At 45.2% G+C, this 22,811-nt stretch overlaps 2 protein-coding genes across 2 annotated transcripts in view; both read left to right on the top strand.

Moving 5' to 3' along the window:
- The window catches only part of LOC131416772 (multidrug and toxin extrusion protein 1-like), a 31,283-nt gene extending 15,831 nt beyond the window's left edge, over positions 1-15,452 (top strand). Inside the window, exons 13-17 of the mRNA XM_058559443.1 lie at positions 2,263-2,332; positions 2,579-2,711; positions 12,305-12,399; positions 12,885-12,963; positions 14,858-15,452. Of these exons, the coding sequence (XP_058415426.1) occupies positions 2,263-2,332; positions 2,579-2,711; positions 12,305-12,399; positions 12,885-12,963; positions 14,858-15,084 (604 nt within the window). The 3' untranslated portion in view covers positions 15,085-15,452. The remainder of the gene's footprint in view (positions 1-2,262; positions 2,333-2,578; positions 2,712-12,304; positions 12,400-12,884; positions 12,964-14,857) is intronic.
- A 2,151-nt stretch (positions 15,453-17,603) lies between these two features.
- Positions 17,604-22,811, top strand: part of LOC131416887 (multidrug and toxin extrusion protein 2-like) — a 69,382-nt gene continuing 64,174 nt past the window's right edge. Inside the window, exon 1 of the mRNA XM_058559658.1 lies at positions 17,604-17,693. Coding sequence (XP_058415641.1) covers positions 17,607-17,693 — 87 coding nt within the window. The 5' untranslated portion in view covers positions 17,604-17,606. The remainder of the gene's footprint in view (positions 17,694-22,811) is intronic.

Raw genomic sequence — 22,811 nt, 5'->3', positions numbered from 1 at the left:
ACATTTTCAGTTAATTATTTCACTCCCGATGACAACCATCTTGGTATCTCAGGATCTGCCCAAGTGCCTGGTTTGTACTGGTCGCCTAATATATTTGTTAATCCAGATTGAAGTTAAAATCTCACTAATGAGCTGTCTCAAAAAAGCACATTATCGGCTTGATTACTGAAGAAGAATTCTTGTACAGGTTGGTTTGGTTGCTTTTGTCAATGAGGCTCGCTGGTCATCTGACCATGTAGATGCGTTGTGTGGATACCTCTTATATGGGATTCTTTTATCAGCAATTACAAAACGCAAATTGACTTTTCCTTCATGGATTCAAAAAGTGAGTGGAGTGGACAGAACTTGCACGGTCTAGTCTTCAGGTATTTGCCTTTTGATTTTGATATTGTTGTCTTTCAGCCTCAGCCACTTTGCTGGGGGGAGATAAGCAGTTTGAATGTCACTCACTTCAGACTGAGTGAGAGGGCAGCCAGAAATCATTCTCATTTTCTTCAAAGGGAATCAGAATTCAGTTTATCAGAGGTACATGCTGCACTGATGGCTTCAGTAGGAATGTGGTGGGAGTTTGATTCTGAATCTGTCCACTTCTAGAAACCACACAGCACAGGAACAAGAAAGAAGAACAAAAGGCCCACAAACTAGCTATATCTCTGATGAAATTAGGAGACATAGAAAACTCACAAAATCAAATTATTTGTAAGCTGGCCAGGATCAACCGAAACTGGCAGAATCAATGACATAGATTCTAACAATGACATAGATACCTAACCTAATGAGAGAGGAAAAAAGGAGAGAGCACCTCTATACAAACTAAGAAAGGGGAAAATTACTAAAAACAATTTTTTTAAAGTGTAAGAGACTAGTTTGCACAACTTTTGTAAGTAGATTAAAAAATCTGGAAGGATAATAAATAATTTTCTAGGACAATAATTTATCAAAACTTACATTAGAAAACATAGAAGTCTAAATAGACCGATTTCCTTAGAAGAAATAAGAAAAAATTATTTTAAAATTTCAAAAAGCACCAATCCCAGAGGGTTCCAAAGGAGAATTTTATAAAACCTTTAAAGTATAGGTAATTCCATTGCTGTTTTAACTGTTCCAGGGCACAGGAAAACTCCCTCATTCTGTTTACGAAGCAAATATAATGTTGGTACCAAGATCTGACAAAGTTTGCACATAAAAAAGAAAGAAAGCCACAGACCAATCTCACTTATTAATATCCAAAATAAAATATTGTAGACAGAATTCAGCAGCACATTAAAAATAATACATTTCGATGGAATATAAAAGTGAATATAATATATTAAGTGGAAAAATCAAGGTGTATAACATCATATAGAGAATATTATAACATGAACTAATAGAGTCTAGAAGGGGAAAATAATAATATATATATGTATTTCCTTATGTTTTCATAAGCACTGGACAAATACAGACAGTCCTAAGAATTGTTACCTTATTGGGGGGGTGGTAATGGGAGGACTGGGAAAGGAGTGGAAGGAAGATTTTCTCCATATCCTTATCATATTGTTTGATTTTTTTTAACCATTTGCATATGTTACCTATTCAAAAAATAAAATAAAATTTGAATAAAAGCACTGTACTTCTGTCCTCTTTTTGGAGGGGGGAGGGAGTGACCATCCTGTTCTGTGCTGGATTTCTTATTTATTTATTCATTCAACAAATATTTATTGCCAGACATGTTCTAGATTTATTTGTTAATCACTCAAGGGTATTATGAATTTCTTGCCTCCCCACGTCAGTGGCCGCATTCAAGTTTAGTCATTAAAATCCGAGTCTCTAGCTTTAGAGATTAGGGCCTATTTCTAGGAACCAAGAATAATTCTGTAAACTGTATCTGTGACTTTTATAACTTGCCAACCTTGGTTCTATAGAGGGAACCATGGCTCTTATCTGTTGTGCTTCGTTCAGACACACGGACAGACACACGTGGAATCACGTTAAAAGAAGAATTGCACTGTAATCCAGATTTTATTTTGGGGGAGGCAGAGAGGAGTACAGAATCATTTGATTTACCCGTCTACATTGGTCAAGTGGACTATATATTTTTTCTAAAAGTCGTGAGTTACAGCGTACAGTTGGTTTCCTCTACAGGTTGTCCCTGGACAGGATGTTGGCTGGAATGCCTGAGCCTCACAGTTACACACAGAAGCGGAGCCATCACTGGGAACTGCCGAGTTCTACGCTTTCCACACGTTTGTCTCCTAATCACCACGTGCTTTATTTTCCTAACAGAGAAATCGTTGCTCTAGTGGCTCAGGTGGTTCCAATTTATGCTGTTTCCCATCTCTTCGAAGGTCTTGCTGTAAGTATTTTGCAGTGTTCCCTTAAGCGCTTTTATGATCTATGTGTTTCCTCTGATGATGGTAAATTTAAACGGAGAGGAGGGGCTCGGGGAAGTAGAATACTTCTATCATATTCACTTTACAAGAATACTGTCACATGAGCATGGATTTTAAGTGAGAGTCTCACACAATGGGAAGTGCTCGGGGATGGGAGTCTTTCAGAAGCATCAGCAATGTTCACACTGACGGGTGTTATCTGCCTACAGTGTACAAGTGGTGGCATTCTGAGGGGAAGTGGCAATCAGAAGGTTGGAGCCATCGTTAATGCTGTTGGGTATTATGTGGTTGGTCTCCCTATCGGGATTTCGCTGATGTTTGCAACCAGACTTGGAGTGATCGGTAAGCTTTACCTGTGGGCGGGCAGAGCTGAGTTATCACGGTCCCAGGAAATGACTGTCAGAACATGCAGACTTTTTTGAGACTTGGCTCTGGAACTGTGGAGCTGTCCCACATTCATTCTGTGCCCTGTCCAAGGTAGCAGGGTGGGGGCAGGAGGTAGCCAGGGGCCCAAGGCTGCATGATTGTACCCCTCTTGCTCAGGTGGGCCATCTTCCTCACTGTTGAGCAGAGCAAGGTGCCCTTTCTACTCATCTCCCCGTCCTGTGTTGTCAAGTTCTCACCTCTTCAAAGTTGGTGACAGCAGGGACTGCTGAAGAAGCATTCAGAAATGTACCTTTTGTGGCCTGAGGTCTGTCCTTTGGTGACAGCCCTGCTATGGTGAGACCTGAGAGTGAGTCCGCAGGACTGACTGAAGCCGTCATAACTGGCTCCACTGAAGTGTTTGGGTTAAGGCAGGGAAGCCACGGTCAGCCTTGATGTGATTCTTACGGAATGTGTGGTAGCCTCCGTGGTGGCTGTATACATCCCAGAGCAACACCCCCTGTGTCTTAGCCCACTCAGCTGGCAGGATTCACGGAGGGCAATGCACAGGGACTGACCCCAGAGCTGTGCTCTTGATGTTGCCTTCATCACCATTCTACAGCCTCCACCTCCCGCCTGGTACAACCTTTTAAGCCATGTGTCTTGTGCTTGTGCGTCTCCCCACAAGGGCATGGGTGTGATGTGTGTGAACAGCACACAGGAAGGCAGGGGTGGAGGGGACCTCTTGATCACCTCACTACATTTGGATCCACAGGATCTTAAATTACCAGAGCTAATCTTTAAAAAAGTAGGGAAACAAATGACTGCCCAGCTTAGATTTCTAAAAAAATAAATTGGAATACATTGGCAGTTAAGAAATGATTATATTAAAACTTGAACACATTGTCTTTGGGTGACTTAAGCATGGTTCATTTTTATCCGTCAGTACTTGGCGGGCTCAGAGGCAAAGAGAATTCACCTGATACCTAGAGTGGACTTCCAGTTCAAGGTGTCCCATTGTGTTGCATATTTTTCTCAAGTTCAATAATATTTTAATGAAAAATACAGGAGATGTTCAAAAGAATGGAGTTGCCAATGCAAAGTTCACTGGGCTTACATCATGGTGTAGAAAATTATTTAGCTGTGTTTCTGGCATTATTCATATTTTGGATTTGCCAGTGGCATAGCTAAGGGAAATATTGGAGGAATCCACTTAAAAATACAGATCCATCTATGTCCCAAGTGCTGTACAAGGCCCACTCATTTATTTAAGCAAAGCATACCTACTATGTGCAAAGTAGAGGGAGTTAAGAATCACTTAAAAGAAATGTTGGAGTACAAACTTCCAGTTATAAAATAACAAAGTCCTGGGGATATAATGTGCAATGTAATGAATATAGTTAATAATACTATATTGTATATTTGAAAGTTACTAAGAGAGTAGATCTTAAAAGTTCTCATCATAAGAAAAAAAAATTTGTAACTATGTGTGGTGATGGATGTTAACTAGACTTAGTGTGGTGATCATTTCACAATGTATACAAATATCAAGTCATTATGTTGTACACTTGAAACTAATGTAATATTATATGTCAGTTATATCTCAATAAAAAAATGTTGGGGACTCTGGGGAGGTGAGGGCTCTGTGAGAAGACTGCAGTCAATCCCTGCCACCTACCTCTTAGAAAAAGGCATAGTACTAACTGGATTTGAATGTTGTGTCACCTCTGGTAGGGGATGCAGTATACCTACACAAGGTGTCCAGAGGAGTATCAGAATGCTACAGGTTCTCATGGGCGACTTCAGCAGATCATAATAGCCATCCTCAGTCCTTGGCAGGCTTTTCAAATGCACAAGTTGCTGGGCCCAGCCCAGGGGATTCTGATAATCATCCTGTTTTAGGGTTTCTAGGTTGAGTCAAATAGAAATCTTTTAGAGGGTCTATAGTGAAATTCCTGGAAATCTGATTCATAACTTTCAAATTACAGCTGGAGATAGCTAGTTATATTCTGTTTAAGATGGTTAGGGTGAGCTCGTAGTTTCTATGGGTTGGGAACACTGGATTGAAAGAGGAAGCCTATGTAAATATATATATTTGCTTTTACTGGTCCATTATTATAGGAATGGCAGGTAGTTACCAACTCTACTATTCTAAATATCAGGCTGATCACATCTGAAAAATGTGATATGAGGGTGACTGGTACCAACGAGCAGAGTTGTAAATTGTACACCGAATCTGGCCACCTCAACCCAAGCCCATGAGCCCAGTGTAGCCACCTTACCCTTGCCCAGATCTAGACTGCTGCAGAAATAAATGAAGACTAACCAAATGGGAAACGCAAAGGCTCTTTATTCTGAGCTCGCTCTAGCGAGGGAGTCAGCCATTACTTACGTTTTGGCAGAGACTCAAAGGTGGCTGGAGGAGTGGGAATGATTTACAGAGGAACAAAGGGAAGGCTCACGTGTGCTCTGATGGAGGCTGTTGGTCTGGGGAAGCTGGAGATGGGCTGACTAGAAGCAGGGCATCCTGTGTGATTGGTCAGGGGCGCATGATTTGCTTTCTGTGGTTGGTCCTAAGTTGGAAGCAGGCCCCAAAATTAGGGAAGCTGTAAGTTATTAATCAAGGCCTGGCCATTTGGGGCCGATTATGGCAGAAGTTATTATTTAGCTTCCTGGATTGTCTGTAGAGATAGCAGTCTGGCTTCCTGAAAGTCTGACTTACAGCAGCTGGCTTCATGGGTTGTTTATTGTGAATAAGGGGTTGGTTTCCTGGGCAGGTTGTAGATCAACGTTCTTTTTTTATATGTGGTCTGGCCATTGTCCACTTGTATGTTTAGTCTCTCAGTCTCTCCTTCTGGTCATTCTCTCACTTGAAAGAGGTTGACCAATTCAGGGAAAACTAGAGACTTCACCATTTGGAGATCGTCCAGTCGTCTTCATAGTCAACTGTACTGCAAGATCTTCTTGGGCTTCTTGTTGCTGTATCATCGTGGCAATCATCTGATGAGACAGTGGGTGCACAGAAGCATTTAAGACTCTGGATAAAATGCAATGAACCAGCACCATGACCACTGCTCGGGTCCCTTCCAACAAAGTTCAAGAGCAGTTCTTCTCTGATGTCTCTTCCAATAGATGAAATCTCTTGGTTGAAGATCATGAAGAGGCTGTTTAGGAAGATGTGGAAAGGTGGCCTTAACCTGTTGGTGGTGGGACCCTTGCAATATTTTGCCATGTCTGCATGCAGCAGGGCAGAGTCTAGAATTGCAGGTGAAATCCCTAGATACAATGGGCCTTCCAGTTACTGATTCATAGGGGGATAACCAATGTGTCCCCAAGGGAGTGGACCATAAGACTACAAAGACTAGAGAGCTCAAAGGTTTCTGAAAGTTTTGCTAATTTTAATGTAAGGATAACACTGGTCCTTTCAACTTTTCCAGAAGATTGTGGGTGGTAAGGACAGTGTAGTTTTTGAATAAGGGGTAACACTTTACAGAGTTCTTTCATATGGTTCCCTTAAAGTGTGTGCCTCAGGCACTTGATATAAAAGTTGAGGTGCCCCAGGTTGGAAACACAAAATCAAGCAACTTTACAGTGACTGTAAGGGCTGCAGCTTTTCAGCAAGGAAATGCTTCAATCCATCCTGAAAACAGACATATGATAACTAAACTGTATGTAAATCCCATGGAGGGTGGAAACTGGACAAAATCCATCTGAAGGTATTCAAAGGGCTCTGAAAGCTTGGTTCCTGGCTATGTCCTACCTTCACAGTTTTTCCAGGATTATGTTGTTAACAGGTGACACATGATCCAAAAACTAACCTCAGCTATTTTTTTGAGGTTTCCCCACCAATGTTGATTTAAGATACTAAGCAACCTGTCTATTCCATGACGAGTAGTTTCATGGAGAAATTTAGCTAATATTAATTTGAAATCATCTCATGCTACCAAGTGGCCATCTTGATAGTGCCAGAGATTACCTGAGTGAAGGGTACAGCCAGATTTTTTCCATTCTTCCTTTTCAAAACCAGGGACTAAATGTTGATACTTTATAATGGTTTCTTTGAATCCCTCCAGAGATTTATCCTTTGTGAGTTTAGATAGGATCATAAACTAGTTAAAGAGGCTTGTTTGGCATAATGCTCTGCTAGAGCATTTCCTTTAACTTCCATATTATCTTTTTTTACATGGGCCTCAACCTTTATAATAGCCAGCTCTCTAGGAAGTAGGAGCGGATCTGAGAGTTCCTTAACTTGCTGTCCATTTTTGATGGGATTCCAGCAGAAGTGAGAAAACTTCTTTGTTTCCAAAGCATCCCAAAGTCATGTACTCCTCCAAGAGCATATCTGCTCTCTGTATAGATGTATACTCCCCGGTCTTTGGCTGGTTGACATGCTCTAGGAAGCACAATAAGTTCTGCCAGTGGGGCTGATTTTACCTCAGATGGAGGACTGTATTCTAAAGCTTACACTCGAGATAGCATCTCTTGTTTGATAGCCTCCAGTTTCAGTGTTGAGATGTGATCCAGCAACAAATAATATTAGGTCAGAGTTCTCAAGAGGAGTCTCTAATTTACCTGAGTGAGGTACAGAGAGTTCCCTAACTGAGAGCAATCACCAGGCTCTCCTTCCTTTGGGAGGAGCAAGAGAGCAGCAGGATTCCAGGTGTTGCAGTGGTGAATGGTAATGGAAGAGGAAGATACCAACAGAATCTCATAAGAGGTTAGTCGCTGGCTGAAGAGTGCTATGTATTGTCAGTAGCAATGCCTGTGCTTCATGAGGAACCGTGAGGTCTATCGGGGAGCAGCTCCGCAGAAGCATCAACAGATTTTGCAGCATAGCAGCTATTGTCTGAAGGCAAGAGGGATCAGCCTTTGCAATGGGGTCAAGAGTAAGGCTATGGTACACAATGGGTTTTTGTGTTGAGTTAAAATCCCAAGGGCTTGTCCAGATTGCTTATGCATGAACAGACAAAATGGCCTTCTGTAGTTAGGGATGCCTAGAAAGGGAGGCTGTTGAAGAGCCTTCTTCACGTTCCAGAAGGCCTGTTCCTATTTGGGTGCCCTGAGCAGACAGTCTCTCACTGAGGACTTAGTCACTTCATAAAGAGGTGTTGCAATCTCAGGAAACTTTGGCCCCACTGTCTGCAATATCCAGCTAAACCTAGACATCCTCCCAACTGTTGTTTTGTGAGAGGTCTAGGATCATTTCAGATAGCTGTTGGCTATCAAGAGAGAGTGTTTTCCCTCGTTAGATAGGTCATGCACTAAATGAACTGTGTTCTGGCAAAATTGGAATATATCTTTTGAAACTATGTCCCTTTTCTGCTAAGGCTGAAAGCAAGAAAACGGAATTCTTTTTATAGGCTTCCTCATTCTCTGAACAAAGTGGGAGCTCGTCTACATAGTGTATCCGAACTGAATCACAAGGAAATGTAGATCTTTTACGTCTTGATGGAGGAAGTGAGACAAATGGGAGGGAGCCCCAGTGAAGCCCTGGGATGACTGGGCAGGTATCCTGCTGTCCTCCCCTGGTGGATCCTGAAAAGGCAGAGCCTAGATCAACGACAGTGGAGCAAGTGTCTTCAGGAGGAATTGATGGCAGGATGGTAGTTAGTTAGGTGCTACTGGGGACCAAGGGATAACAGTTTTGTTGATGGCCCTGAGGTCTTGAACAAATTGATATCCTCATCCATTTGGTTTCTTTACTAGCAGGACAGTAGTGTTACAAGGGCTAGTTCGGGGTATGAGAAGAACTCTGGATATGTCTTTCAACTATAGGTTTGATCCCTTCATTGCTTCTGCCTTCCAGGGTTGCTAGGGAAGTTTAGGTAACCTTTGGTAGGAGCTATCTGAACTTTTATGGGTCCTGCTCCAATTATTTGGTGATGTCAGCAGAATATTTAGCCTGTGGAGTGTCAAGATCTTTGTCTGGGGTCTGCATCAAATAGAATGGAGGAGGCAAGGCATATCTAGAGCTTGACTATGAATAGCAGAGCCCCCTGGGACCTCGAGAAATAGTCCCTGTGTGTGCACTGAATATCACAATTCCATTTGCACAGTAAAGCTCTATCTATTAAATTTGCAGGGGTAGTATCACAGAGCAGGAAGGAATGTTTTTTAGTCAAGGGGCCACGGGTTATAGTTAAGGACTCGGAGATTGAGAGAACCTGTGGGTTTTTGGAATACCTACCACCTGTGTGGTGTGTTTACTCCGAGGAAGAGGTTGAGCAAAGGTGGTGGGGTTTAATGTAGAAAGAGTGGCACCGTATCCCCCAGAAATTGAGGAAGGTGACCATCTACATTTGTAGTTACTTCACCCTGAGTGTTTAAGGGTGTGGCAGGATGTTGGGTGCTTCTTCCTTCCTCAGAGCACCCTCATTGATCTGAGTTGAGAGATTTTTCTTTGTCTTGGTTTTTCTTTCGTAGTGTCCTTTCTGTTGACAATCTACAAGTGTCCTTGTCCGTAGCTGGTTGGTTGGGGAGTGGGCCACCCAGCTGTTCCATTTGCAGGGCACCGCGTTTACTTTGGGTCTTGCCTCATTTTTGTTTTAAAGCCCTTTCAAAATGTTCTGCCAGGTGTTGGAGTTCAGCCAAAAGGGCTATTTCCCATCCTAATTTCTGCTTTCAAATTAGGTCTCCGATTTCTTTTTCTCGTTGATGAGATGCAAGGGCTGCTGTTCCATCAGCACCTTCTTTAACTCCCGAATGTTGTGGGAAGGTATTTTCTGTTCTATCTTGAAAATCTCCTATTGTTTCATCTTTTTATTTGTTTGTTGGCGTGATTTTTGTTTGAATTATGGCCCAATCAATTTTTATTGGAAACGTTTCAGGTATGGATTTGAAGAGACTTTGACTTACTTTTCTGGCCTTTTTATTGGACCCTCGAGTTTGTCGTGGAGAGAGGGTCCCTTTCCAGTCAGTCCAATCAGCTTCTGCCATCCAGGTCTGGGTTCTAACCAACATGTATACAAGCTGATAAAGGTCAGGTAACTCTGGGTTACATGCACCCAAAAGAATTCTAAATTCTTCCATGAATATTTGTTGATCTTATTTGGGTTTAGGGAACTCTTTATAGCTCTTAATTCAGTTCAGGCCCAAGGTTTAAATGCTACAGTTGCCTGCATACCTGGCTTATGAGATGGATGGATCCTTAGAGGCAACTGGCATTTTGCGGTTTTGGGGAGAGATATGGGGTACAGGTAGAGAATTTGGACAAGGGGAAGAGAAGGGAGATGCGGAAGGAGTGAGATCAGAAGGACGAGAGGGAAGGGGGAGCTGGATATATGGAGGCAACTGGAGGACAAGGAGGGCAGAATTTCTAGAGAAATGAGTCTAGTTTGTTCTTGCTTAATTTGTCAAATTTCTCATTAACTTTGGCCAAAGAATCTTTTTTTTTGAGGCAATTTTTTATTCAGAATTTCATTTGGAGTCCTCTGCATACCAATCAAAAAATGCTGCCCATTGGGCTTGTGAAAGTTTATTCACTTTCTTTCTTAAGGCACCTCTCAAATGAACAATTTTGTTTAAATCAAATGTTTCCCAGCGTGGCCATGGAAGGCCCAAATCATCCTTGGTGAAGTTAAGCCATTTAGAAAGATACGCACAGGAATTCGGATTGTGAAGAGAATACCTATAAGAAGCAGGAGTTTTTGCAGGCAGAGGAGAGGATGTAGGCCTGGGCGACCATGAGAGGTGGTAACAGTCAGTAGGAATCCAATGCTTGGGCTCCAAACCTGACAGTTGGCCACCTCCAAATGCAGACCTGCCAATCTGCACCCCCTGGCAGGCAGAAAACCAGAGGGAATGCTCTCTGGATCAAAGCTGAGCTCTCAGGACATAAAATTGAGAAAGAAGGAGAACTCCATCTGGTTTTAGTGATAACCCACGGCAGTTTGTCCACATGGGTGCCAGTCAGGTGAGAACCACAAATTCATGGGTCTGTGAGATCGGCTCCCACAACAGGCTTCTAGGGCCTATGTCTGTATTCTGCCCTCTAATTCTCCCTCTTATGACAAACAACACTTTTACACAGCACAACACAAAACAAAACAAAAGGGATGAAAAGGAATGGCCTGATTTCACCAAGGTTATGCCAAACAAATAGGAACTAATGACAAAACCCAGGTACCAAACCAAAGAAGAAAGAGCTGAGGAACTTAGTGCAAAGAGATTGGGATGCAAACCTGATCCTGACTTACCATGTCGTCATGGACCAGACAGGCCACAAACAGGAAAGCACAAGGGGCCTCTGTGGGTACCACACCTGGTCAAAGGCTAGGGTGCACGGTGACAGGTAGTGCAGACCAGGTCTCACAGAGCCTCCATGATTAACTATAGAAATAAATGGAGATCAACCAGATGAGAAAAGCAAAGGCCATTTATTCTGAGCTTGCTCTAGGGAGGGAGTCAGTCAACCATCACTTGAGTTTCGGCAGAGACACAAAGCCGGCTGGAGGAGCGGGAAGGATTTACAGAGGAACAAAGGGAAGGCTCAGGTGTGCCCTGATGAGGCTGTTGGCCTGGGGAAGCTAGAGGCGGCTGACTAGAAGTGAGGCGTCCTGTGCGATTGGTCTGGGGCGCACGTCTGGTGTTCTCTGGGTGATCCTAAGTTGGAAGCAGGGACAAAAATTAGGGAAGCTGTCGGTTATTGATCAAGGCCTAGCCATTTTGGGTCAATTATTTCAGAAGTTATTGTTTAGCTTCCTGGATTGTCCCTAGAGATAACAATCTGGCCTTCTGCAAGTCTGACAAATGGAGGCTGCCTACCTTGTTGGTTTATAGTAGATAAATGGTTAGTTTTCTAGGCGGGTTGCTTTAGGTTGTGGGTCAAAGTTCTATATGTGGTCCGGCCACTGTCCACTGGTATATTCAATCTTTCACGGCTATTGTTAGAATTTCTGGTTCTGCCGTTAGTTCACTGTTGACAAAAAAAAAAAACCCTCATCACTTTGGGTCTCCCAGTGTGTCCCATGTGGGTTCATTAAGCAGAGTTTACATGGTACTTGGAGATCTACAAGGCTTTTCCCAACCACTGTTCCCACGCAGCCTCTCCTGTTGTGTAACCATCTCTTTGCGGATAACCCTGCCCTGGGAGCTCCTGAAGTCTGTGCCAGAGCAAGTAAGGTCCTGCAAGATGCTCCGAGGGAGGGAGCATTAGTACTTTAGATGGCGGGTGATTTCTGCATTTTGAAAACATTAGTCACCTTTTTTGAAGAAAATAAGGCATAGTAGTTTGGAAGTACTATTAGAAATAAGAAGTAGTTTGCCCTGGAAATTTTATTTCCTTATAACTGGCACTTTTCTTAATAGCCAAGCATCATGATCACAAAGGCCAAAAACAACCATGAATGGTTGTTCTGAGCTCCAGAACTCCCAGGAGGTGGCCTCAGGGAGCACTGGGCCTCCCAGAACCTCCTGGTAACCAAAAGAGAGAGCAGGATAGAACTCTCTGGCCCACCGTAGGCCCCACCTCAGGCATGAAAGCAGATTCTCAGAAGTGAGATATGAGAAACATACTTCCCAGGGGCAGCTGGTTTTCCACTGAATTAACCTCTAGTAAATATTTCCACTTCTAGGTCTGTGGTCAGGGATCATCATCTGTGCGGTCTCTCAAGCTGTGTGTTTTCTAGCCTTTATTGCTCGGCTAAATTGGAAAAAAGCCTGTCAACAGGTAACTAATGTTCATTGCTGTCCCATTAAAGTTTCCTCTCCTAGAAAACCAACGGAATCAGCTTTGGCTCTCTCTCTCATTTTGGAAGGCTCTTTTCTCTTTTATCATGAATGCTACTTTTTTGTTGTTGTTCTAACTGGATTTAATTCAGATGTGTGCATCTTTTTCTCCGACTTTCTAGGGTCAGTGTGGAGTCTGAAAATAGATGAGAGATAAAAGAGCTGAAGGCAAAAGAAAGGAGAATTCTAAATGACCTCGGTCCCTGTCTTCTCCCTCATCTTGTGCTTTTTCCGTCCAACCTTACCCCATCCACTGACCCCATGTCAATCTTTATGAAAGATGATTCCAGGCTTGTGAACTAGAGAAGCTCCAATGTTACATGTCAATTAAAGAAAATGGATTGGCCTTTCCTAAACTGGGTAGTCAAGTGTTTTATTAACACTGGGGTAAAGGCTTGTGGATTTACTTTGAGTTTCATCTTCTAGGCTCAGATACATGCCAATTTGAAACTAAATATGGCCCAGGATGAGACTTCTGCTTTCTCTCAGGACCCACTCGACCCAGGTATGAAAAAACAGCCTCTGCTCTTGGAACAGGCCTGTCTAGGTGGTCCTGGAGGGGCCATTTGTGGAACACAATGAGATTTGCTGCTGAGAGCTCCCATTGAAAGAGGGCAATAATGTTTCAGAAACAAATGATAGTCAAGTAACACCCAATTCGAGGTAAACACACTTAGACTGCTATAGATGATGAAAGGCTACAGGTAGCCAATTCCTTGGCTAATTGACGGTACTTACACAAGCATTCTACAGACATTTCTAATGCCTGGTAATCCGTGCTTTGACCATATCTGACATTTGCATATTTGTTTCAGTTGGGTCCCTGCTGTTCATCAGGCAAACATATGTGGTTTTAAACAGGTCCTTGTTTTGACCATTGGTTCTGGTGAACATCATGCAATGTGTTGATCTTTTTCCTTCTGTCAATCTAGTAATCCCCCCACATTCCCAAGTCCTTAGGCTCTTAATCATCCACTCACACTAGTTACTTGCTCCTCAAAACTGAAACCCTTTTGAGTTCACGGATTGGCTGAACTGCAGCCCGTGGTCAATTCTGTTGTTTCTGCCAGTTCTCATTCATGTTTTCTAGTCTCCTGTGTGTCTGGTTATCTTTGTATTCCAGACTTTGTATTTGAAAATTGTGGGTAGAACTAATTTGAGGCCTAAGATGACATTGTCTGTCTTCAGAGAGGATCTTCCTTTGCTTCTGTCAAACACTTAGGGTTACCAGCAGTCTAGGGCGAGTTCAGAAATCAAGGTTTCTCGACCACCCAGCTGACCCAAAGGCGATCAGCGTGAGGGCTGGTTTACTTCTGGTTTAATTCTTGAGGCAGCCCCTCAGAGTTCCAGCCTGAAGTACAGAAGGGTTTACTTTGGTAGGTACTGGACTCCCAAAAGCACTGCTCAGCTTCTTCCTGCCTGGTCCAGAAGGAGAACTCTCAGGGCAAAAGCTGCCCCAAAGGCCCGCGCACTCCTCTAGGTTTCCAGCTTCCCCTAAATCTTGCCCTGATGACTTTTCATTATATTGTTAGCTCTCTGACCGCTTCAAGATGATATTTTTCATTTGTTTCATCCAGCTTTTATAATTATCTTCAGAGGAAGGGTTGATCCAAGTTTCCTACCATCTACCATTTGAAAAACCGGGATAGTAATAGTACTTACCTCACACTGCTGTTGCCCGAGTTAAGTGAGCTCACAGGAGTAAGTGCTGAGAACTGTGCCTGACGTGGGATGTCCGTGTGAGCTGGTATTATTCTGTTCAAAATTATTTTCTCTCAGAACTCCGAGGGCTTTGTATCATTCCTAATCTTCGATTATGCTTATTAAGAAGTCGAATGTCAATCTTATGCTTGTTCCATTAGGTAATCTGCCCCTATCTCTCTTGGGAAGCCTTCAGGCTGTTTCCTTATTCTTACTATTCTGAAGTGTCATGAGACTAACCTAGGTCTGAGTCACCATCCTGCCTGGTAGTTTGTAGGCCCTTTGATGTGAAGATTCACATCTCTCTTCAGTTCTCTGAATGGCCTTGAATTATTTCTTCAGTTATTTTTCTCCTCCATTGGCCCTGTTCTCTTTCTGAAATGCTAATTAGATGGGTGGTGGCCCCTTAAAAATTTCCCCTATGAATCATAACTTAGGGAGCTACTGTATTTCTCTAGTTCTTGCCCTGGGGCAGAGCTCCCTGGAGGACCCAGGCCAACAGTAGGATCCAGTCAGTGCTTGTGAATGAGCAAATGCAGAGGCACTCGAGATAGGCTTTCTTTATCCACTGTAGCAACTGCTTCCTGAATTAACTTCTTCCTAGCTAGTAGCACATACACGCATCACCTTGTATACATCTTTTATACAGATGAAGAGAATCCTTTTAAGCTGCTAACCAAGTTCCTTTTTCCTCCCAGTGGGCCCTGAAAACCGTGGAGGCATTTTAACAAGAGATGTTGAAAAAACAGATGAGACTCAGCTGGATCAGCAGATGCACCAAGAAGAATGTCCTCGGGTCCATCCAAGGGACATGACTAAGTTGTCCGGGAGACAGCTGCTGCTGCGGCGAGGGCTCCTGCTTCTGGGGGTCGTCTCAGTCCTGCTGGTGGGGATCTTAGTGAGAGCGTATGTCAGAATTCAGTGATGTGGCGAGAGAGAGGCAGGTCAAGAGAGACTTTTGAACTTACAAATAAATAATTCAGAGGCCCAACAGTGGCAGCTCATTTCAGTTAACGTGATTCACCTGTGCCGATGGAGTCCAAGAATTGAGAGTTCGGATATATTTTGTAATGAAGAAGAGAAACTAAGGTAAAAACTATGTTCTAGTCCGAGACAAATGTCTGAAAGATTACATCCACCACTGTCTCAACCAAGGACCACCATGTACTAACTGCATCCATCTATATAGCTTTGATATTTCTTTTGCTTACTGTTTTTTTAGACACGAATCCATGTACCGAGTGCTTAAGGATTCTTACTATCTGAATTATTTAAAATATATTTTACAATATATCTTTCCTTGTGCCTTAGATTATTATTCAATGGGAAATGGCATTTGTTCATATTCATTTGGGGTCCAGATCTCAGGCACCGTGGGCACTGGAGATGTGTAGCAAGGTAAAAGGAGAGAAGACAGATTATTAAGAAAGGAGTCAGATGGCCTCAATTAGTGTAAGGACCTGTCTTACTATCTGTTTGGACTGACATGGATGGGCAGAGGCAAGGAGAGATGAAGTGGTAGGCTAAGGCCCCACTGGGAACCAGCACTTCATTTTTCTAGAGTGGTGGGCATCCCAAAGAGAGAAATAAAGGGTTTGAAGAGCTAATCCAGGCAAACTGGAGGAAGAAGTCAGACCCTTTCCTATTTTGATAGAAGGAAGGGGTGATAAAAGTTGGAAGGCCAGCCCCATGGTGTGGCGGTTGGGTGCGTTAGCTCCGCTGCTGGCAGCCTGGGTTCAGATCCCTGGTGCGCACCAACGCACCGCTTGTCGGGCCATGTTGTGGCAGCGTCCCACGTAGAGTGGAGGAAGATGGGCGCGGATGTTGGCTCAGGGCCTGTCTTCCTCAGTGAAGGGAGAAGGATTGGCGTGGATGTTGGCTCAGGGCTGATCTTCCTCACAAAAATAAAATAAAATAAAGTTGGAAGGCAGCAGAAATGAAAAGAAGTTGCTAGGGGAGGGGAGGCTGGGGTCCTGGGCAGGTCCTATTTATCTTCTGTTTGGGTCTGTCTTGGTCTTTGCAAAGGCGTGGGCTTTTGGTGGCTTACATGGTATATATCCAGGCGGTTTTATATGGTTGTGTCTCACAGAGAGGAGGTTTTAATGAATGCTCCTTTCTCCCCGGCCTCAGAAAATAGTTGGGAAACTCTCTGGAGCTGTGAAAATCCAAACGGCCATTGCCAGTTCCTCCCAGGGAGGTCAGAGGATAACGTTTCAGTAGCGGCCTTGAATTAAGTACTAACGGAGCTTGGATTCAGCCTCTCGGCCGCTAGGCCCAGCCAGTTAACTCGGCACGCTCAGTACAAGTAGTACGCAGGGTGCTGGGATGGATACAGAGAGCTGGACATGGCCTGTGCCCCGAGAGAACAGATAATGGACCAAATCAGAAAAGATAGCTGCTGTGAGTAAAAAACACCCAGGGGCAGCACTTGGCAGGGGCACCCTCAGTGGTTCATTCTTCTTGGGTCCATGTAAATGCAAGGTCGTTTTCCAGGGACCAAGATAAAGGCTTGCACTTACGTGGCCCTCATCACGGTTGGGCGCCAGCAAAGCTCCCTCTCCCAGCTCTCCGTTAGGAAGCCAGAACACTCCCTCTGCATTCCCTCCCCATAGGACACCCGAGCCTTCTAGAGGTTTCTCACACTGCCTGCCCTTTCCACCGCCAGGTAGGCTCATCCAGCACCTGCAAATCGCTGCTGGCAAGGAGCTCGTTCCCCGGGGAGTAAATTCTTTATCACAGCCATAAAGCGAGGCAGAGGAAGTGTCACCTGAAACGCCAGCAATGTGCGCTGGGGGGCCGCCCTCTCTCCCCACCCTCAGCACATTTTACTTCTCCGACCTATAGTCCCTGTCATCACAGAGCGCCCCTCACCGGCTCCCCCTCCACAGGGACCCCCTCTCCCCCGACGTCGCCCTTGCCCCTGCCGCCAGGGTCCCCTTCCCCGGGGGCTCCACCGGCGGCGACGGTTGGCCGGGGCGCCCCCCTCCCCGGCCGCGTCCCCCCGGGGGGCGGGCGGTCCGCGGCCGGGCAGGGCAGTGCGGGGCCGCCCCCGCCCCGCCGCCTGCCGCGCACTTGTCGCGTGGGCGCGCCCGCCACCGAGCCGCTCCCGCGCGGGCATGAAGATCGCGCCGGCCGACGCCGAGACCCCCGCGGCCGCCCCGGACAGCCCCGCGCGCCCGGGCGCCCCCCGCTGGCGCGGCTGCCTGCGGGGCCTGCGGGGCGCGCTGCCGCCCGACGTGCGGCGGGAGGCGGCCGAGCTGGCGGCGCTCGCGGGCCCCGCGGTGAGTGCGGCCCCGCGGCGCCCCGCGGCCGGCCCGGGATGCGGGGTTTCACCAAGCGCCGGCCCGCGCTGTCCCGCTTTGCTCCGAGAAGCATCCCCGGGGCGCGCGGGGCTGGAGTAAGCTCGTCCTTTCCTTCCTCTTCCCTTGGCAGTTCCTTGGACAGCTGATGATCTTTCTTAATAGCATCGTCAGTTCCATATTCTGTGGACATCTGGGGAAGGTCGAGCTGGATGGTGTCACGCTCGCAGTATCGGTAGGTTTTTAAATTTTTATCTTTTTATTTGGGCAGACAACATCGTAAGGCCTCGGAATTTAAATTGTATTATGTCTGACACGTCTTCCTTTACAGGGTCGGAGCTTGACCAAGGGGTACCATTACCTTATCTTTAGATTTGAGAGGAGATCGTGTCAACTCCGTAGCAAAAGTGTTTTCAGTACTCTCAAACCATGAAGTGTGGCCGACCTCCAATTACAGAGGGACCAGGTATTGCAAGGAATTTGTAGCAATTAGATAAATTGTGCTGGTAAAACTAAAAGAACTGCATTTTTTTTCCTATTCTAAAATTAAACCAAAGAACTTTTAGGTAACTTAGGTTGTCTGCCATTTGAATTACACAGTTCATGAAGGTCGCACTATTTAACCCTTGTAATAAAGTGTCTTCCTTAGGCCACGGATTGAAATTACAGCTCCTTTCGTCTTCTGTCCCTGGGCTTTTGTTAGTGATGTAGTGGAAAGTTGCCTCTTGTATTTCATCCAGGTTTTCAAATAAGGTGAAAAATACTCCTCCTGCTGGTGTTGGCCCCCAGGAGGTGGGGAGGGTTCCAGTCTCAGAGAATGTTCCTTCTGAGGTGGGTATAGGCTCTAAGATCATGGCAGGTCCACAGAAGTTACTCTTTCAGCTTAATGGTTGACATGACCTTGGTGTGTAGAATCAGAGATTTTAGTTGCAGGTGTGTTACTGGGTGAAGTAATCGGGGTTTAGGGATATTTCTGCTTCCTTTGAAAGTTTACATTGGGTCTCCAGAAAGAGTCAAGAAAGAAGGGAAGCTTTATATACAGGCCATTAACCGTGTCCCCTCTAAGAAGGTTGAGCTTGACCCCTCCACCGCATCGGGCAACGTGGCCCTGGCACACCTGGTACTCCTGGTCACCCTGTTGAGTGTGAACAGACGTTAATAGTGGGTGATTCTCTCAAACTTGAAGGGACACTTTCTCCAGAGGGCCCAAGATTGGGCTCCACCTTTTCCTATCACTGCTTCCAAACCGTTACCCCACAGCCCCCATTAAAAAAAATTTTTTTTTAATTAATTAACTTTTTGTTGAGATATAATTGACATATAACGTTATGTTAGTTTCAGGTGTACAACATAATGATTTGATATTTGCATATATTGCGAAATGATCCCCACAATAGGTCTAGTTAACATCTGTCACCATACACAATTAGAAATTTTTTTTCTTGTTATGAGAACTTTTAAGATTTACTCTCTTAGCAAGTTTCAAATACTATGCAATACAGTATTGTTAACTATAGTCACCATGCTGTACATCACATCCCCAGGCTTTATTTATTTTATAACTTGGATTTGCACCTTTTGACCCCCTTCACTCATCTTGCCCACCACCCATCTCTGGCAACCACCGATCTGTTCTCTGTATTTATGCGTATTTTGTTTTTGTTTTTAGATTCCACGTTTAAGTGAGATCATACAGTATTTGTCTTTCTCTATTGGACTTATTTCACTAAGCATAATGCCCTCAAAGTCTATCCATGTTGTCTTAAATGGCAAGATTTACTTCTTTTTTATGGCTGAATAAATTCCGTTGTGTGAAATAAATTCCATTCCAGGTCTTACGTTCAAGTCTTTAATCCATTTTGAGTAGATTATTGTGTATAGTGGAAGACAGAGGTCCCATTTCATTCTTTTGCATGTGGCTGTCCAGTTTTCCCAACACCATTTATTGAGTAGATCGTTCTTTTGCAGTGCCCATTTTTGGACAATCCATCCAGGAATACCATCCTGTACTTTTCCCTGTTGATGATATCTAATGACCGCTATGTGGCCTCTTCCTTGTTCACTGAAGACCTCAGCGCCTAAGTGCTCATCTTCTTGGGTGTGTGAACTCCACCTCCCTCCATCTCGCTGGCTTCCAGGACCCCCCAGATCCACTGCAGGCCCCACACCCTACACATTTTCACCCCTCAGGATGGACCCACAGTAGAAGTTTTAAACTTTACTTTTCCACTGGCTACCTTTTGTCTCTGGAGCTCTGTCAAGTCCCCACCCCATCCTACCTGCCCTTTGACCTCATGGGGTCATGACTCCCATGCTGTGATCCCTACATCTTCTCTCACTCTGCAGCCCTGGCCTGGCCCCCCTTCCAGAATCCTGGGCCAAACAGTCAGTGCCTGACCTCCCCTCACCTACCCTTCAACACGCCACCCAGACCTCCATCACTCCGCTCTTCAGGACCAGCCTTCTGCCTGTGCTCCAGAACCGTTCTTCCTCCTCCAGCCCCTATCCCTTTAACTGGCCCCACTGTGCTATGGTAAACACATTCAGTTGTGAAAACATCTCCATCACCTGTCTCCTCCTTGCCCAGCCAGCTCTCTGGCCTCTATCCACTTATGCTCTTTGCCAAAAAGTCTACCTTTGTTTCCTTTTCCCCCCATTGCAAGCTGGCGTCTGTTTCCCCACCACTCCATTTAACCTATTCTGAGGAAAGTTGTCAGTAACCCCCCGCCCCATCTCCAGAGGAAGTCGCCCTTGCCTGGCCTCTCTGCTGTCTGTGCTTCCCTCGCTAGTCCTCTTTCATTCTCCTTCCACCCTTCTGAGAGTTATACTTCTCTTTCTCTCCCCTCTCCCTCCCCATTCTGTTTGTTGGTGCCTCCCAAATTTGTGTCTCCATCCTTGACCTGGGCTCCCCTCAGGTGTCTAACTGCTCATGTGTATAACTGGATATATCGGCTTGAATACGCCAGGAACTCCTCACACTCAGAATATCTGAAGCTATAGTGACCATCACCCCCCCGCCCCCGGAGCACCCCAGACACTCCCCTCTATTTCTACACCCCACATCTCCGTCAGTCCACAGGCCCTGCTAACTTTATTTCCACATTTCTTAAAATTACTCCTTTTCTTCTGTTTCCTGCTTTCGCTCTCTCCATCCAGCCTTCATCTTTCATGCGTGCCCTGCAGCCTTGGTGCCAAACTGGCCTCCCCTCCTCCAGCCCTGACTCCATCCTCCCCTCCTCCATTCTGGAGCCAGAGTCTCCAGTGCTCCCCGGCTTAACATCCTTCAATGCTCCCCTGTCACTTGACGATGAAGTCCAGACATCTTGGCTCCTGCTGTGGGTGCCCACTCGCTGCATTCTGTTACTTTCGTGTGAGGTTCCAGCATATCCTAGACACAGCTTGGGGGCATCTGCAGAAAGCTTTCCCTGAAGACCCTGGCGAGACCCGGAGCCCTTCCTCTGTGCCCCCAGCAGCCTGTGCCAGCCTCTGTCTTGGCGGCTCCTGTGCTGGGAGCCACATTCTGCGTCTCTACATGCTCTCTTGCTGATCGGCCAGCTCATGTTAATTTTTGCCGGGCCTGGTACCTGGCACAGATCTGGCCCAAGTAGATATTTCAGAGAAATACATAGCTCAGGAGAACCATCTGTGAGCCAGCTCTCTCCTAGATGTCTCCTGAACTTGTCTTTTTCTTCTCAACCCCACTCCCTTACGCTTTTCCATCCTCCAATATGGGGAGGGTTTAAAATGTTACAATTATATATGTGTGTGGAGTCCCATGACTCCTGTTCTTTCATTTATCTCATCAAAACTATTTTAAACATATCTTGGGGGGAAGAAAGCTAAATTAAGATTTTATATGTGGTTTGTGGTGATTTCTTTCCCTCTTTTTCTCTGTTTTTTTCCCCCAATCACCCGATGATAAGAGGGTAAAAAAGTTCCTAGTTTTCAAAGTAAAAATAATAGGAATGGAGTAACAAATCTAAAATTATATAGATAGGCTTGAGCAGGGTATGTGGGAAGGTTGGTATGTTCCAAAGACAAGGATTTCTGTAGAGAAGGCCTCAGATAAGAGAGTCTCTGCCTGCCCTCCCTTGGGCAGTGGGTGGCGATACTTTAGCTTTTAATCAGCTATTAAACTGTAACTAATAGTGAGGCAGATAATAGGTTCAATTTCAAAAAAACTATTTATGAAAGCCAAAAAATGTTTACCTTATGAAAAATTCTATATATAGTATGAGAAGATTTCTGTATAGAGTATGAGAAGATTTTACAAAAGTGTTTTTTAAATAAAAGAACATTTATTTATACCCAACCTTGTTCCACAAAGAATTTGAGTTTGTTTATAAAAATACTTTCAGTACAGAAGGATAAGTCACTGGCTAGTAGGATGGGTCAAAGAAACGTGGATGGAAAAAGACTGAAGCTGGGGTGAGTAGCACCAGAGAGGCCACAATCTGACCCAAAGGCCCACCCCATGATTCCTAGTGCCTGAGAGGTTTCCAGGCCATCGACTCAGGGGAAGGAGGGCCTTTTTTTGTGTGTGAGGAGATCAGCCCTGAGATAACATCTGCCAGTCCTCCTCTTTTTGCTGAGGAAGACTGGTCCTGAGCTAACATCTGTGCCCATCTTCCTCTACTTTATATGGGACGCTGCCACAGCATGGCTTGACAAGCGGTGCGTCGGTGCGTGCCCGGGATCCGAACCGGCAAACCCCGGGCCGCCGCAGCAGAGCTCGCGCACTAACCGCCTGCGCCACTGGGCTGAGGAGGGCCTTTCTTGATACTGAGTCCTAGAGGAATTTCTCTTGTAGAGTCTCATAAAGTGGGCACTCTGATGTGGAAGACGGTGTCCTGGCAACTAGCTACAAGAGATAGAGAAGCAATTTTGTGCCGTCTTGAGTTACATAGTCGACCATTGTAAGGGAAGGTATGACGTCAGAGCTCAGCTTGGTAAAAACTCATTGACTTTAACCAAAGCAGTCTCTAACAGACTTGACTAGGGGATAGACTTTAAACTGTAGAGAAGGAATAACATCCTAAGCCAACCAGTCGTCAGTTTGCCAGAAAAAGTCTCATGTGTGACTTTTTTTTTAAATATAAACTTTTCAGTAATTGACATGCCACATCTTTGTATTTTCCTGGAAGGCTGAGGAGTTTTTGGAGCTGTGGCCCTGACACTGCCCTGGGTGGAATTCAGAGCAGAATTGTGTTTTGCTGTGGGCGCCTCCTACTGCTCACAGGACCAGGGCCCTGGGGCTCACTCACTCTGTGTGGGGCCTGTCACTGACTCCTGGGGGCTAGAGTGTGTGGTCTTGGTCAGCCAAGAAGTTAACTCCCCTGCTCACCTGGGGTTG

Source organism: Diceros bicornis, chromosome 18 (assembly GCF_020826845.1).
Source record: "Diceros bicornis minor isolate mBicDic1 chromosome 18, mDicBic1.mat.cur, whole genome shotgun sequence".
NCBI classification, from domain to species: domain Eukaryota; kingdom Metazoa; phylum Chordata; class Mammalia; order Perissodactyla; family Rhinocerotidae; genus Diceros; species Diceros bicornis.
Note: the sequence above shows the minus strand (reverse complement) of the source record. Positions and strands in the feature narration are given on the sequence as shown.